General features: G+C 43.6%; 1 protein-coding gene across 2 annotated transcripts in view; it reads left to right on the top strand.

The window, feature by feature from the left end:
• Window positions 1–15,244, top strand: part of LOC138651184 (serine/threonine-protein kinase SBK2-like) — a 410,627-nt gene that overhangs the window by 226,686 nt on the left and 168,697 nt on the right. For both annotated transcript variants that reach the window (XM_069741214.1, XM_069741212.1), the window contains exon 2: window positions 2,576–2,751. In XM_069741214.1, the coding sequence (XP_069597315.1) occupies window positions 2,586–2,751 (166 nt within the window). In that variant the 5' untranslated portion in view covers window positions 2,576–2,585. The remainder of the gene's footprint in view (window positions 1–2,575; window positions 2,752–15,244) is intronic.

Here is a 15,244-nt window from a genome sequence, read left to right as displayed (position 1 = left end):
CAATCACAAGCCGCTATGTCTTTCAAAGCCATTAACGCGCTCATTTTTAAAAATGAGCGCGTTAATAGCTTGCGGTGACGTCGCGGCTTGTGATTGGTCGCGTGGCCGCGACCAATCACAAGCCGCTACGTCTTTGAAAGTCATTAACGCGCTCATTTTTCAAAAATGAGCGCGCTAATAGCTTGCGGTGACGTCGCGGCTTGTGATTGGTCGCGTGGCGGTCACATGGGCGGCCCGCGACCAATCAGAAGCCGGGACGTGATTCTCAGGTCCTAAAAGCGCTGATTTTGAACAAGGAAGCCTGCTGGTTACCCGCGCTGAGTTCAGGGGCCGCCGGAGAGGTAAATATATCAATATTTTTTATTTTTATTCTTTATTTTACACCTCCCTATGGATCCCAGGGCCTGAAGGAGAGTTTCCTCTCCTTCAGACCCTGGGAACCATGAGAATACCTTCCGATACTTGATGTCCCATTGACTTGTATTGGTATCGGATATCGGTATCGGCGATATCCGATATTTTTCGGATATCGGCCGATACTATCCGATACCGATACTTTCAAGTATCGGACGGTATCGCTCAACACTAGTCGCGACACATTTTTTAGGCGGAGACAAAAAACGTTACAATCTACGTTTTTTCCAGACGACGTTGTAACGGGGTCTACTGTGCTGTAGTACCTCTTTCAGCACCCCCCGTGTTTCAGGAGGTCCACTCTGCTTTTGCTGGATTCTGAATGAAGGACGCTGGCTGGAATTCCTTGATTACATGGGAGCATATAAAAGCTGACTGCTACTCCACGTATTTCCAGTCTAAAAGAACACACTTTATTCACAGCAAACAGAATATATAACACAGATACACAGGGCAGGCCAATAGAAAAAACAGGCCAGACATACATTACAATAGCCGTAGGGGGCCGGAGCCTGCTGGTATTTACTGTGGGAATTACAAAGGTGGGGGAGGTCAGAAGGAGAATATCTTGTCCCCTATGCCCAGGGGTGCAGCCTGTGGACTGATGCATTTCACATGGAACCTATTATACATAATATATATAGCATAACATATTCTTGGTGCTGGGGTTCTGTAACAGATGTGTCGCCAAATTTTGCCGCATCTGTCGTACGACGTACACGACGTATATGACAATCCGTCGCAATGCGTCACCAATACAAGTCTATGGAAAAAAAACGCATCCTGCAGGAGATTTTGCAGGATGCATTTTTTTCACAAAACAACGCATTTCGACGTCTGCAGAAAAACGCTAGTATGAAAGTAGCCTAAGACAACAAACACAGTGGTCAAAAGTGAAACACTAAAGGACCTCATGTGGCTGGAGTGTGTCAGTAGTTCCTGCAAGATGAAGGTATTGAAGCTATGGACTGGCCCGCTCTAGTTCCCCAGACCTGAATCTGATTGAACACATCTGGGACATCATGTGTCACACCATCCACCAATGTCACGTTGCACCTCAGACTGTCCAGGAGTTGGCAGATGCTATAGTCAAGGTCTGGGAGGAGATCCCTCAGGAGACCATCAAGAGCATGCACAGGCATTGTAGGAAGGTCATACAGGCACGTGGAGGGCACACACACTACTGAGCATCATTTCCTTGTCTTGAAGCATTTCCACTGAAGTTGGATCAGCCTGTAACTTCATTTTCCACTTTGATTTTGAGCATCATTCCAATTCCAAACCTTCGTGGGATATTAGTTGTGATTAACATTGATCATTTTTAGGTTTTGTTCTCAATACACTCCACTATGTAATGAATAAAGATTTACAACAGGAATATTTCATTCAGTGATATCTAGGATGTGGGATTTTAGTGTTCCCTTTATTTTTTTGAGCAGTGTATTTGCGCTATTGTTCAAATTACAAAGAAAGCAATGAAACTGATAAAAGAAAAAGCTTAATAATACAAAGCCCAAATGAAGTTCAGTTGGTTTGGTCAATGATCCCATTAGTATTTGGATTTACAGATGACTCAACCAGTTGTTAATTTGATTAATGGCGTGATCACTTTGCCATACACCCTTTAGGTATAAGTAAGGCACTAGTTAATTGGAGTTCCAGAGGATTCACAATAGTCCTCGTAAGTTGTGTGCGGTTCAGCCCACAAGATAGAAATAAAGTCAAATATAATATCCATAATATCCATACATTACCGGAGGGTTAACAGTAACTGTGTAGTGCTGTAGAAATGACAGGGGGATATGAAGATCTCTGCAGTCTAATAGTCTAATAGTTCATGTAATCTCCTGGATGCTGCTTTAGGAGGGGTCGTACTAAAATCCACAAAAATGGAGCGCTGTCCTGGCCATCGCTACTCAACCGGCAATTCACAGATAGAAGCTCAGCACAAACAGGACCTATGAGATATAGGTTCTGAAGGCACCAAAAATCCAACGCATTTCAGAAATCAGGTGGTTTCCTTCATCACGGTCCTTGACAATAACGTGTTGGATTTATGTGCTATTTTATGGGCAGTATATGAGAAGAAAATGAGTTGTAGTTCTAAATTTTTCTGGCTTGTATACTAAGTAATCTTTAGCATGATTTATTTTTTTTTTAGATCTGAAGACATGAACTCAAACATTGGAATGGTAGCAGATAATTTTCTAGAGGAGATGATGGAAATCACAGCTCAAAACCTCATTACAATTAAGGTAGATGACCATTACAAGTTCATCAAACAACTGGGAAAAGGAAAATATGGTCAAGTAACTTTGGTTATCCATCGTCAAAAAGGTAAAAAAAAAAAAGAAGAAATCCCACTGTCTACACAGTTGTATATTACAGCTTAATGAGTAACTAAATGTATTTTAAATTTAATTATTTGCCAGTCTTTGCAATGTTATCACCTTATTTCACTTCATTTTCTTTCTAACTCCATGCTGAAAGGGCTGTGGTCACATGAATAGGGTCATTCTACGGCATTGAACCAGCGCAGATCGTGTCCTATATTGCAGTTTCCCTGCACAATCTTTTTATCTTGTGTGGGGTGATAGGGAATAATATACAAGAAAAGAAAAAGAATTTATGCACAAACTAAGGGATCACCTAGCATTCACAATTTTTATTAGAGAGCAAAAAGACAAAAAAATCTTAAAAACACTTAAAAAACGTCTGAACAATTGGACTACCAAAAGTTGATCCATAAGGCCGGCGTCACACACAGCGTAAAACAATACGGTCCGTATATTACGGCCGTAATACGCTGAAAAGTCCCGAAAATAGTGGTCCGTAGCTCCTCCGTAGGCAGGGTGTGTCAGCGTTTTTTGCGCATGGTATCCTCCGTATGTAATCCGTATGGCATCCGTACTGCGTGGTTTTCTCACAGGCTTGCAAAACCAACATACCGCTATAGAAGTGATCCATGTGTCCCAAAAATAAAAAAATATATATATATACTGTCTATATATATATATATATATATATATATATATATATATATATATATATGTCAGTAGACACATATATGCATATATATTAATATTTTTTCCAGCGCTATACAGCTTGAAAGCCGGTAATTCAATTACCGGCTTTTTCTTTCTCCTTCCTAAACCCGACATGATTTGAGACATGGTTTACATACAGTAATCCATGTCTTCTCTCCATTTTTTTTGCAGATTCCACACTACTAATGTCAGTAGTGTGTATCTGCTAAATTTGGCCGTTCTATCTACTAAATTAAAGGGTTAAATGGCGGAAAAAATTGGCGTGGGCTCCCGCGCAATTTTCTCCGCCAGAGTAGTAAAGCCAGTGACTGAGGGCAGATATTAATAGCCTGGAGAGGGTCCATGGTTATTGGCCCCCCCCAGCTAAAAACACCTGCCCCCAGCCACCCCAGAAAAGGCACATCTGGAAGATGCGCCTATTCTGGCACTTGGCCACTCTCTTCCCATTCCCGTGTAGCGGTGGGATATGGGGTAATGAAGCGTTAATGCCAGCTTGCTATTGTAAGGTGACATTAAGCCAAATTAATAATGGAGAGGCGTCAATTATGACACGTATCCATTATTAATCCAATTGTAGTAAAGGGTTAAGTAAAACACAAACACATTATTTAAAATTATTTTAATGAAATAAAAACAATGGTTGTTGGAGTATTTTATTCTACGCCCAATCCAGTCACTGAAGACCCTCGATCTGGAACAAAAAAAACATAACAAACCAACAATATCCTAAAGTAGGTCAATGACCTATATTTACCTTCATTTGCGGTGAGGCGCCCTCTGCTGGCTGTTCCTAGATCGTGGGAACTTTCCTAGAAAGCTCCCAGACTCAAGTTCATATGAGGACAACCAGCAGAGGGCGCCTTACCGCAAATTAAGGTAAATATAGGTCATTGACCTACTTTACCTTCATTTTCTGGGGTTTTTGCAGCCATGAGCATCATTGCATTAGCAGAGCTCGTGGATGCAAATTATTTTAACCCCTTCAGATGGATTTACATCGTTGGACGTTACAGATCTGCGGAGGGTAAGGATATTGTTGGTTTATTATGTTTTTTTGTTCCAGATCGAGGGTCTTCAGTGACTGGATTGGGCGTAGAATAAAATACTCCAACAACCATTGTTTTTATTTCATTAAAATAATTTTAAATAATGTGTTTGTCTTTTTTTAACCCTTTACTAGTATTGGATTAATAATGGATAGGTGTCATAATTAACGCCTCTCCATTATTAATTTGACTTAATGTTACCTTACAATAGCAAGGTGTGTTGTGAATTCTGTGGCAGAGCTCCCTCTTGTGGTCACAAGTGGTACTTCAGCTGATTCTCTCTGTGAGCTTCCGTTGGTGGAGGAAAGTGGTACTGCGGCTTCTGAGTTTCCTTCCTCAGGTGATATGGTGAAGTCGTTAGGTGCTGCTCTATTTAACTCCACCTAGTGCTTTGATCCTGGCCTCCAGTCAATGTTCTAGTATTGGACCTGTCTCCTCCTGGATCGTTCCTGTGGCCTGCTGCTCTGCATAGCTAAGTTATTCTTTGCTATTTGTTTGCTGTTTTTTTCTGTCCAGCTTGTCTATTTGTTTTTTCCTGCTTGCTGGAAGCTCTGGGACGCAGAGGGTGTACCTCCGTGCCGTTAGTTCGGTACGGAGGGTCTTTTTGCCCCCTTTGCGTGGTTTTTGTAGGGTTTTGTGTTGACCGCAAAGTTACCTTTCCTATCCTCGCTCTGTTCAGAAAGTTGGGCCTCGCTTTGCTAAATCTATTTCATCTCTGCGTTTGTCTTTTCATCTTAACTCACAGTCATTATATGTGGGGGGCTGCCTTTTCCTTTGGGGATATTTCTCTGAGGCAAGGTAGGCTTATTTTCTATCTTCAGGCTAGCTAGTTTCTCAGGCCGTGCCGAGTTGCATAGGGAGCGTTAGGCGCAATCCATGGCTGCCTTTAGTGTGGTTGGAGAGGATTAGGGATTGCGGTCAACAGAGTTCCCACGTCTCAGAGCTCGTTCTTGTTTTTTGGGTTATTGCCAGGTCACTGTATGTGCGCTGACCTCTATGTCCATTGTGGTACTGAATTACCTTTCATAACAGTACTGGAGGCCAGAAGTACTAATGATTCTCAATAGAGGGAAAAAAGAAGTTCTGAGACCATTTTTTTTCTTTGCACTGTGTTTTGCCTTTTTTTTCCCCTAGATATTTGGGTAGTTCAGGACACAGGTGTGGACATGGATATTCAGGGTCTGTGCTCTTCATTGGATAATCTCGTTATAAATGTACAAAAGATTCAAGATTTGGTGGTTCAGAAGCCTATGTTAGAACCAAGAATTCCTATTCCTGATTTGTTTTATGGTGATAGAGCCAAGTTTGTGAATTTCAAAAATAATTGCAAACTGTTTCTGGCCTTGAAACCTCGCTCCTCTGGTGATCCAGTTCAACAAGTGAGAATTGTTATTTCTTTTTTGCGTGGCGATCCTCAGGACTAGGCATTTTCCCTTGCGCCAGGGGATCCTGCATTAAGTAATATTAATGCGTTTTTCCTGGCGCTCGGATTGCTGTACGATGAGCCTAATTCAGTGGATCAGGCAGAGAAGAATTTGCTGGCTCTGTGTCAGGGTCAGGATGAGATAGAGGTATATTGTCAGAAATTTAGAAAGTGGTCTGTACTCACTCAGTGGAATGAAGGTGCGCTCGCGGCTATTTTCAGAAGAGGTCTCTCTGAAGCCCTTAAGGATGTCATGGTGGGATTTCCTATGCCTGCTGGTCTGAATGAGTCTATGTCTTTGGCCATTCAGATCGGTCGACGCTTGCGCGAGCGTAAATCTGTGCACCATTTGGCAGTATTACCTGAGCTTAAACCTGAGCCTATGCAGTGCGATAGGACTTTGACCAGAGTTGAACGGCAAGAACACAGACGTCTGAATGGGCTGTGTTTCTACTGTGGTGATTCCACTCATGCTATCTCTGTTTGTCCTAAGCGCACTAAGCGGTTCGCTAGATCTACCACCATTGGTACGGTACAGTCAAAATTTCTTCTGTCCGTTACCTTGATCTGCTCTTTGTCATCGTATTCTGTCATGGCATTTGTGGACTCAGGCGCTGCTCTGAATTTGATGGGCTTGGAGTATGCTAGGCGTTGTGGGTTTTTCTTGGAGCCCTTGCAGTGTCCTATTCCATTGAGAGGAATTGATGCTACGCCTTTGGCCAAGAATAAGCCTCAGTACTGGACCCAGCTGACCATGTGCATGGCTCCTGCACATCAGGAGGTTATTCGCTTTCTGGTGTTGCATAATCTGCATGATGTGGTCGTGTTGGGGTTGCCATGGCTACAAGTCCATAATCCAGTATTAGATTGGAAATCCATGTCTGTGTCCAGCTGGGGTTGTCAGGGGGTACATGGTGATGTCCCATTTCTGACTATTTCGTCATCCACCCCTTCTGAGGTTCCTGAGTTCTTGTCTGATTACCGGGATTTATTTGATGAGCCCAAGTCCGATACCCTACCTCCACATAGGGATTGTGATTGTGCTATCGATTTGATTCCTGGTAGTAAATTCCCAAAAGGTCGACTGTTTAATTTATCTGTGCCTGAGCACGCCGCTATGCGGAGTTATGTGAAGGAGTCTTTGGAGAACGGGCATATTCGCCCGTCATCGTCACCATTAGGAGCAGGGTTCTTTTTTGTAGCCAAGAAGGATGGTTCACTGAGACCTTGTATAGATTACCGCCTTCTAAATAAGATCACGGTTAAATTTCAGTACCCTTTGCCATTATTATCTGATTTGTTTGCTCGCACTAAGGGGGCTAGTTGGTTCACCAAGATAGATCTTTGTGGTGCGTATAATCTTGTGCGTATTAAGCGAGGCGATGAGTGGAAAACTGCATTTAATACACCCGAGGGCCATTTTGAGTATCTAGTAATGCCATTCGGACTTGCCAATGCTCCATCAGTGTTTCAGTCCTTTATGCATGACATCTTCCGAGAGTACCTGGATAAATTCCTGATTGTGTACTTAGATGACATTTTGATCTTCTCGGATGATTGGGAGTCTCATGTGAAGCAGGTCAGAACGGTGTTTCAGGTCCTGCGTGCTAATTCTTTGTTTGTGAAGGGATCAAAGTGTCTCTTCGGTGTGCAGAAAGTTTCATTTTTGGGGTTCATCTTTACCCCTTCCACTATCGAGATGGATCCAGTTAAGGTCCAAGCCATCCAGGATTGGATTCAGCCGACATCTCTGAAAAGTCTGCAAAAGTTCCTGGGCTTTGCTAATTTTTATCGTCGCTTCATCTGTAATTTTTCTAGCATTGCCAAACCATTGACCGATTTGACCAAAAAGGGTGCTGATTTGGTTAATTGGTCTTCTGCTGCTGTGGAAGCTTTTCAAGAGTTGAAGCGTCGTTTTTCTTCTGCCCCTGTGTTGTGTCAACCAGATGTTTCGCTTCCGTTCCAGGTCGAGGTTGATGCTTCTGAGATTGGAGCAGGGGCTGTTTTGTCGCAGAGAAGTTCTGATTGCTCGGTGATGAAACCATGCGCCTTCTTTTCCAGGAAGTTTTCGCCTGCTGAGCGAAATTATGATGTGGGCAATCGAGAGTTGCTGGCCATGAAGTGGGCATTCCAGGAGTGGCGTCATTGGCTTGAAGGAGCTAAGCATCGCGTGGTGGTCTTGACTGATCATAAGAACTTGACTTATCTCGAGTCCGCCAAGCGGTTGAATCCTAGACAAGCTCGTTGGTCGTTGTTTTTTGCCCGTTTTGACTTTGTGATTTCATATCTTCCGGGCTCTAAAAATGTGAAGGCGGATGCTCTGTCTAGGAGTTTTGTGCCCGACTCTCCGGGTGTATCTGAGCCGGCGGGTATCCTCAAAGAGGGAGTAATTATGTCTGCCATCTCCCCTGATTTGCGGTGGGTGCTGCAAAAATTTCAGGCTGATAAACCTGATCGTTGCCCAGCGGAGAAACTGTTTGTCCCTGATAGGTGGACGAATAGAGTTATCTCTGAGGTTCATTGTTCGGTGTTGGCTGGTCATCCTGGAATCTTTGGTACCAGAGAGTTAGTGGCTAGATCCTTTTGGTGGCCATCTCTGTCGCGGGATGTGCGTGCTTTTGTGCAGTCCTGTGGGATTTGTGCTCAGGCTAAGCCCTGCTGTTCTCGTGCCAGTGGGTTGCTTTTGCCCTTGCCGGTCCCGAAGAGACCTTGGACACATATCTCTATGGATTTTATTTCAGATCTTCCCGTCTCTCAAAAGATGTCAGCCATTTGGGTGGTCTGTGATCGCTTCTCTAAGATGGTCCATTTGGTACCCTTGTCTAAATTGCCTTCCTCCTCTGATTTGGTGCCATTGTTTTTCCAGCATGTGGTTCGTTTACATGGCATTCCAGAGAATATCGTTTCTGACAGAGGTTCCCAGTTTGTTTCGAGGTTTTGGCGAGCCTTTTGTGGTAGGATGGGCATTGACTTGTCTTTTTCCTCGGCTTTCCATCCTCAGACTAATGGCCAGACCGAACGAACCAATCAGACCTTGGAAACATATCTGAGATGCTTTGTTTCTGCTGATCAGGATGACTGGGTGTCCTTTTTGCCTTTGGCTGAGTTCGCCCTTAATAATCGGGCCAGCTCGGCTACCTTGGTTTCACCGTTTTTCTGCAACTCTGGGTTCCATCCTCGTTTCTCTTCAGGGCAGGTTGAGTCTTCGGACTGTCCTGGTGTGGATACTGTGGTGGACAGGTTGCAGCAGATTTGGACTCATGTAGTGGACAATTTGACTTTGTCCCAGGAAAAGGCTCAACGTTTCGCTAATCGCAGACGCTGTGTGGGTCCCCGACTTCGGGTTGGGGACTTGGTTTGGTTATCTTCTCGTCATATTCCTATGAAGGTTTCCTCTCCTAAGTTTAAACCTCGTTTTATTGGTCCGTATAGGATTTCTGAGGTTCTTAATCCTGTGTCTTTTCGTCTGACCCTTTCAGATTCTTTTTCCATACATAACGTATTCCATAGGTCATTGTTGCGGAGATACGTGGCACCCGTGGTTCCATCTGTTGATCCTCCTGCCCCGGTTTTGGTGGAGGGGGAGTTGGAGTATATTGTGGAGAAGATTTTGGATTCTCGTGTTTCTAGACGGAAACTCCAGTATCTGGTTAAGTGGAAGGGTTATGCTCAGGAAGATAATTCCTGGGTCTTTGCCTCTGATGTCCATGCTCCCGATCTTGTTTGTGCCTTTCATATGGCTCATCCTGGTCATCCTGGGAGCTCTGGTGAGGGTTCGGTGACGGTGTACTGTTGTGAATTCTGTGGCAGAGCTCCCTCTTGTGGTCACAAGTGGTACTTCGGCTGATTCTCTCTGTGAGCTTCCGTTGGTGGAGGAAAGTGGTACTGCGGCTTCTGAGTTTCCTTCCTTAGGTGCTGCTCTATTTAACTCCACCTAGTGCTTTGATCCTGGCCTCCAGTCAATGTTCTAGTATTGGACCTGTCTCCTCCTGGATCGTTCCTGTGGCCTGCTGCTCTGCATAGCTAAGTTATTCTTTGCTATTTGTTTGCTGTTTTTTTCTGTCCAGCTTGTCTATTTGTTTTTTCCTGCTTGCTGGAAGCTCTGGGACGCAGAGGGTGTACCTCCGTGCCGTTAGTTCGGTACGGAGGGTCTATTTGCCCCCTTTGCGTGGTTTTTGTAGGGTTTTGTGTTGACCGCAACGTTACCTTTCCTATCCTCGCTCTGTTCAGAAAGTTGGGCCTCGCTTTGCTAAATCTATTTCATCTCTACGTTTGTCTTTTCATCTTAACTCACACTCATTATATGTGGGGGGCTGCCTTTTCCTTTGGGGATATTTCTCTGAGGCAAGGTAGGCTTATTTTCTATCTTCAGGCTAGCTAGTTTCTCAGGCCGTGCCGAGTTGCATAGGGAGCGTTAGGCGCAATCCACGGCTGCCTTTAGTGTGGTTGGAGAGGATTAGGGATTGCGGTCAACAGAGTTCCCACGTCTCAGAGCTCGTTCTTGTTTTTTGGGTTATTGCCAGGTCACTGTATGTGCGCTGACCTCTATGTCCATTGTGGTACTGAATTACCTTTCATAACAAAGGTGGCATTAACCCTTCATTACCCCATATCCCACCGCTACACGGGAATGGGAAGAGAGTGGCCAAGTGCCAGAATAGGCGCATCTTACAGATGTGCCTTTTCTGGGGTGGCTGGGGGCAGGTGTTTTTAGCCAGGGGGGGGACAAAACCATGGACCCTCTCCAGGCTATTAATATCTGCCCTCAGTCACTGGCTTTACTACTCTGGCGGAGAAAATTACGCGGGAGCCCACGCCAATTTTTTCCGCCATTTAACCCTTTCATTTAGTAGATAGAACGGCCAAATTTTGCAGATACACACTACTGACATTAGTAGTGTGGAATCTGCAAAAAAAATGGAGAGAAGACATGGTTTACTGTATGTATACCATGTCTCAAATCATGTCGGGTTTAGGAAGGAGAAAGAAAAAGCCGGTAATTGAATTACCGGCTTTCAAGCTGTATAGCGCTGGAATAAATATTAATATATATACATATATGTGTCTCACTGACATATATATATATATATACCTATTCTATGTGTACACATTTATTCTACCTATTGGACTGGAAGCTGTCAGTGTGATTTTACTGTACACCGCACTGAATTACCGGCTTTTCTCTCTAACACCGCTGCGTATTTCTCGCAAGTCACACTGCTTGTCCGTGTGTAATCCGTATTTTTCACGCTTCCTTAGACTTTCATTGGCATATTTCTTGCGCAGTACGGTGACAAACGCAGCATGCTGCGATTTTGTACGGCCGTAGAAAGCCGTATAATACTGATCAGTTTAATACGGCAGATAGGAGCAGGGGCATAGAGGATAATTGTGCCGTATGTTTTGCGAGTTTTATGGACGTAGTTTCTGCGCTCTTACGTCCGTAAAACTCGCAAGTGTGACGGCGGCCTAATATAAAATACAATGATAATAATCCTAACAGCCATATGGTAACAATATATAACCAATTGATATGATAATCAATAATGTAATATAATAATATTAAACATATTAGAACAGAATATCAAATAATTTACTGTGCATAAAATAAATGCACTGAGCTTCCAAGAATATATGCTGTCAGCGCAATGAGAGCAAGAAAAAGTGTGGTTAATGAAAAAAGAAACAGCAGTGATAGCCAACCACTAAATGAGGTATCACAATAACAACACATTTCCAAGGAATAATGCCAGAATTTGTACAGTTACTAATAGAAAGAGTTCAAACCCATATGCAAGGGAGCGGCTGGAAAGGAGATATGATATTCTTATAATATTATTATTATTTATTGTTATAGCACCATTTATTCCATGGCGCTTTACATGTGAGGAGGGGTATACATAATAAAAACAAGTACAATAATCTTAAACAATACAAGTCATAACTGGTACAGGAGGAGTGAGGACCCTGCCCGCGAAGGCTCACAATCTACAAGGGATGGGTGAGGATACAGTAGGCAATACAGTATCATGCATATATTTATTAAAATATCAAAAAACTGCAAATTTCACAATTTTCAAACTTTAAATTTGTATTCCCTTAAATCAGACAGTTATATCTCAAAAATTAATTTATAAATAACATTTAACATATGTTATGTTTCCATCTGCAGATTTTTTAAAACATATTCTTTTTTTTGGATATTAGAGGGGTTAAAACTTTAGCATCAGTTTACAAAGGAAAAAAAAAAGGGGGATTGAGTTCCAGCTCCTTAAAATAATTCTTTTTTCATGGTAATCTGCTGTATTTAACACTACTACCACCCCCCCTTTATCTGACATTTTAATTGTTAGATCTGACATTTCTCTAAGTTCATTTATTGCCTTTTGCTGTTGTATAGACAAATTTCTGTGACTCTTATATTTATTTAATTTCACATCATTATAGAGCTCTCTCAATTCCCTCTCCACATTTTCTTGGAAGCGGTCCATGCACTCTATCCTAGACTGAATGGGATAAAAATAGGGATTCTTGGTAATAAAGCTCTGAGAAACATTAGTTCTTTCATGATCTGGCATCGGGCCAGAAGCTAGGTCTTGTAACGCAACCAGCGTTACTTGTTCCTTGAAGTCCATTTGGGAAAATTCGTTGTCAAGTCTCTCCCCTACCATGGGGTCTTCTTGATGGATATCCTCCTGTTGATTGTTCTCCTGAAGAAAATGCTTTTTTGGATAATGTTTCCTATAACTAAGGTGATCAGTTAGATCACAGTATGGCTTTGACAAAGATCGTTTGATCGAAACGCGTCGCCGTGTCTCTGCTGTCCATCAGCACATACTGGAGGGAGAATGTACACCGTGTACAATATATTTTTAAAGGCATCAATAAAAGAATTAATTTAAGGAGCTGGAATTCAACCCCCTTTTTTTTTCCTATGGAATACTACGCTTGTAGGCAGTGGAGTTCCGAGCACCTGTGGTGAAGACTGGTGAGCTGGCTTATGTTTTATTTTTTGTTATCAGTTTACAAAGCCTGATTGTTTTGATGATGCAGAGAAAAAAAGAAATTGCAACCAGCTGCGTCCTACGCTGGTCGCCGCATCGTCAAAACGACGCATGCGGAAGCATTCGCATATAGCGGCACGACCTGCGTACCTAATGTTAAAGATAGGTACGCAGGCCGCATGCAGAAGTAGGTGGAGCAAGCGGTGGAGGTGTGGCCAAGGGCGGGGCTTCACGGAGGAAGTCCGCAGCCCTCGGCAGCTCACCAAAATGCTAGTGTGAAACTAGCCTAAGAGAAATTTAATCTTGCAGGAAAAAAATTGTTAAATATTTTTTCCTGTATAATCTACTATATAATTGTCTACGGGGTACTTCCGTCTGTCCTTCTGTCTTTCTGTCTGTCATAAAACTACCACATAGTGACAGAATAATGCCGTCATTCTGAACATTAAAAGGTATGTAACACCCCTGAGTAAATTTTCAGCAATCAGTACAGCCTACGAAATCCTAACAGTGTGTTAAATACACGCCAGTAAGATTCGGCTCTGCAAAGCTATCTCAGTCCCTTCGCACAATGTACTATTGTGAGTCGCCCGCCAGGGCAGTGGGGTACTCGGTACCGGGTCTGGTCATCATTAAATGAGTGGTCACGGTGGCAGCGACCTCGTCCGTGGCCCTGGGCACCCAAGTACAAGGGAAAGGTCTTTTAAGAGGATTTGTAATAAAGTTTGTGTTCGTGACACCACCTGCGGTCCTCGGTCAGAGGGGACCGACGCTGCTTAAAGGGGTCCTCTGAGGAGATGTTACTGCAGCAAAGATGGTGACCCTTCCCAGAGGTGAAGCAGGGTCCCCAGGGCTACCAATGTGTATGGCAAGGGTGGTGAATGCCGGCAAATAAATGGAAAGACACAGCAGGCTGCAGTTTTCATAGCTTTACTTACAGTTCGGGCCCCTAGCCGGGGTACTGTGTCCTCCAGGTAAGAAGTCCAGAGAACTCTCCGGCAAGTAGGGCACCTGTCCAGAACTCCACGCATATGTATGCCTCTCCTGGCCATCTTTCTGCCCTGGAAATTGCCTATCCTGCCTCGTCGCTTGCTACCCAGTATCCCAAGCCAGTGAACCCGGGCCTTGTCAGGTGACGTACTCACTGTCCCCTGGACCCTGTATGTTCACCTTTTCTGTGAGTAAGTGTAAATGTGGCTGCTGCACCTGCAATCACAGCAGCCTCCAGATTCTTAGCTGGAGCCTGGAGTGTTCCCACTAATTCAGGGGCCGGAACCCTTACTGCGGCCTGCTTCCTCCACTGATGCCGGACAGCCTGGATATGGATCCCACGGGTGGCCTCCGCACTTCCCATGCTGCTGGACCCCCTTCTACTGGGAGCTTCTTCTCCTTCCTTTCAATTCTTGCTCTTTCTCTCAGTCTGTCAGGAGCTGCAGACCCCCACGTCTGCTCAGCTTAACTTCTCACAAACTTCACCTAAGCTGATGTTCCCAACAAGCTCCTCTTCTTTTCCCCTCTGCCTCAGATTTCATTCTTCTTTGGTCTCCCAGGATCAACTGCTCTCTCACACTTCCCTGATTAGATCCTCCCCTTTTTCCTACCTTCTCCATCCACTCCCCAACACCCTTTCATATCTAAACTGGGATGAGGCCATCCTCCCTAAGGGCTCACCCAGATGCCCCGTCTAAACTGGTGTCTGTTGGGTGCGAGTGTAAGAATTCTTTACAAAGTTGCCGTCTTACCAGAGAGTTGGGATACCACAACTCTGGCTGAGATGCAGTACCTCTGTGGCGTCTGGCCCTTCAAGGACGCCACAATTGCATACCTGTGGTCATATAACAAGAACTGGCATACATCATTACACACCATGACATACCATTAGGATTCAGTAAGCTGCCCTGCTCTCTAAGAATTTACCTAGGGGTGTACCATCCCTTTAACAACACAATTGTACCACAATGAGTATTAGCATCAATACTGCAATATAATCTACAAATTATACTGACAGATATCATAACTGGAGGCATAAGTTACACAGATCTGAGGCTTTGCGCAATTGATCATTGCCTGCTCTCCCAGGCACCTCCCGCTATGAACAGTTTTTTTTTTCTAACTCTTTTTATTGAAGGATTCCACAAAATAAGATAACAAACATATTATATCATAGCATAGCATCAAAATAATCCACACATCAACATTAAATTGACATAGATATGACAGAATACCTTCAATAATAAAATATACAAACAAACAAAACATAACTTTCAGTATAATACATTTTACCAATCACTCCACTTCCCAATCAACGGG

The sequence above is a fragment of the Ranitomeya imitator genome, chromosome 10 (genome assembly GCF_032444005.1).
Source record: "Ranitomeya imitator isolate aRanImi1 chromosome 10, aRanImi1.pri, whole genome shotgun sequence".
Taxonomy (NCBI): Eukaryota; Metazoa; Chordata; class Amphibia; order Anura; family Dendrobatidae; genus Ranitomeya; species Ranitomeya imitator.
Note: the sequence above shows the minus strand (reverse complement) of the source record. Positions and strands in the feature narration are given on the sequence as shown.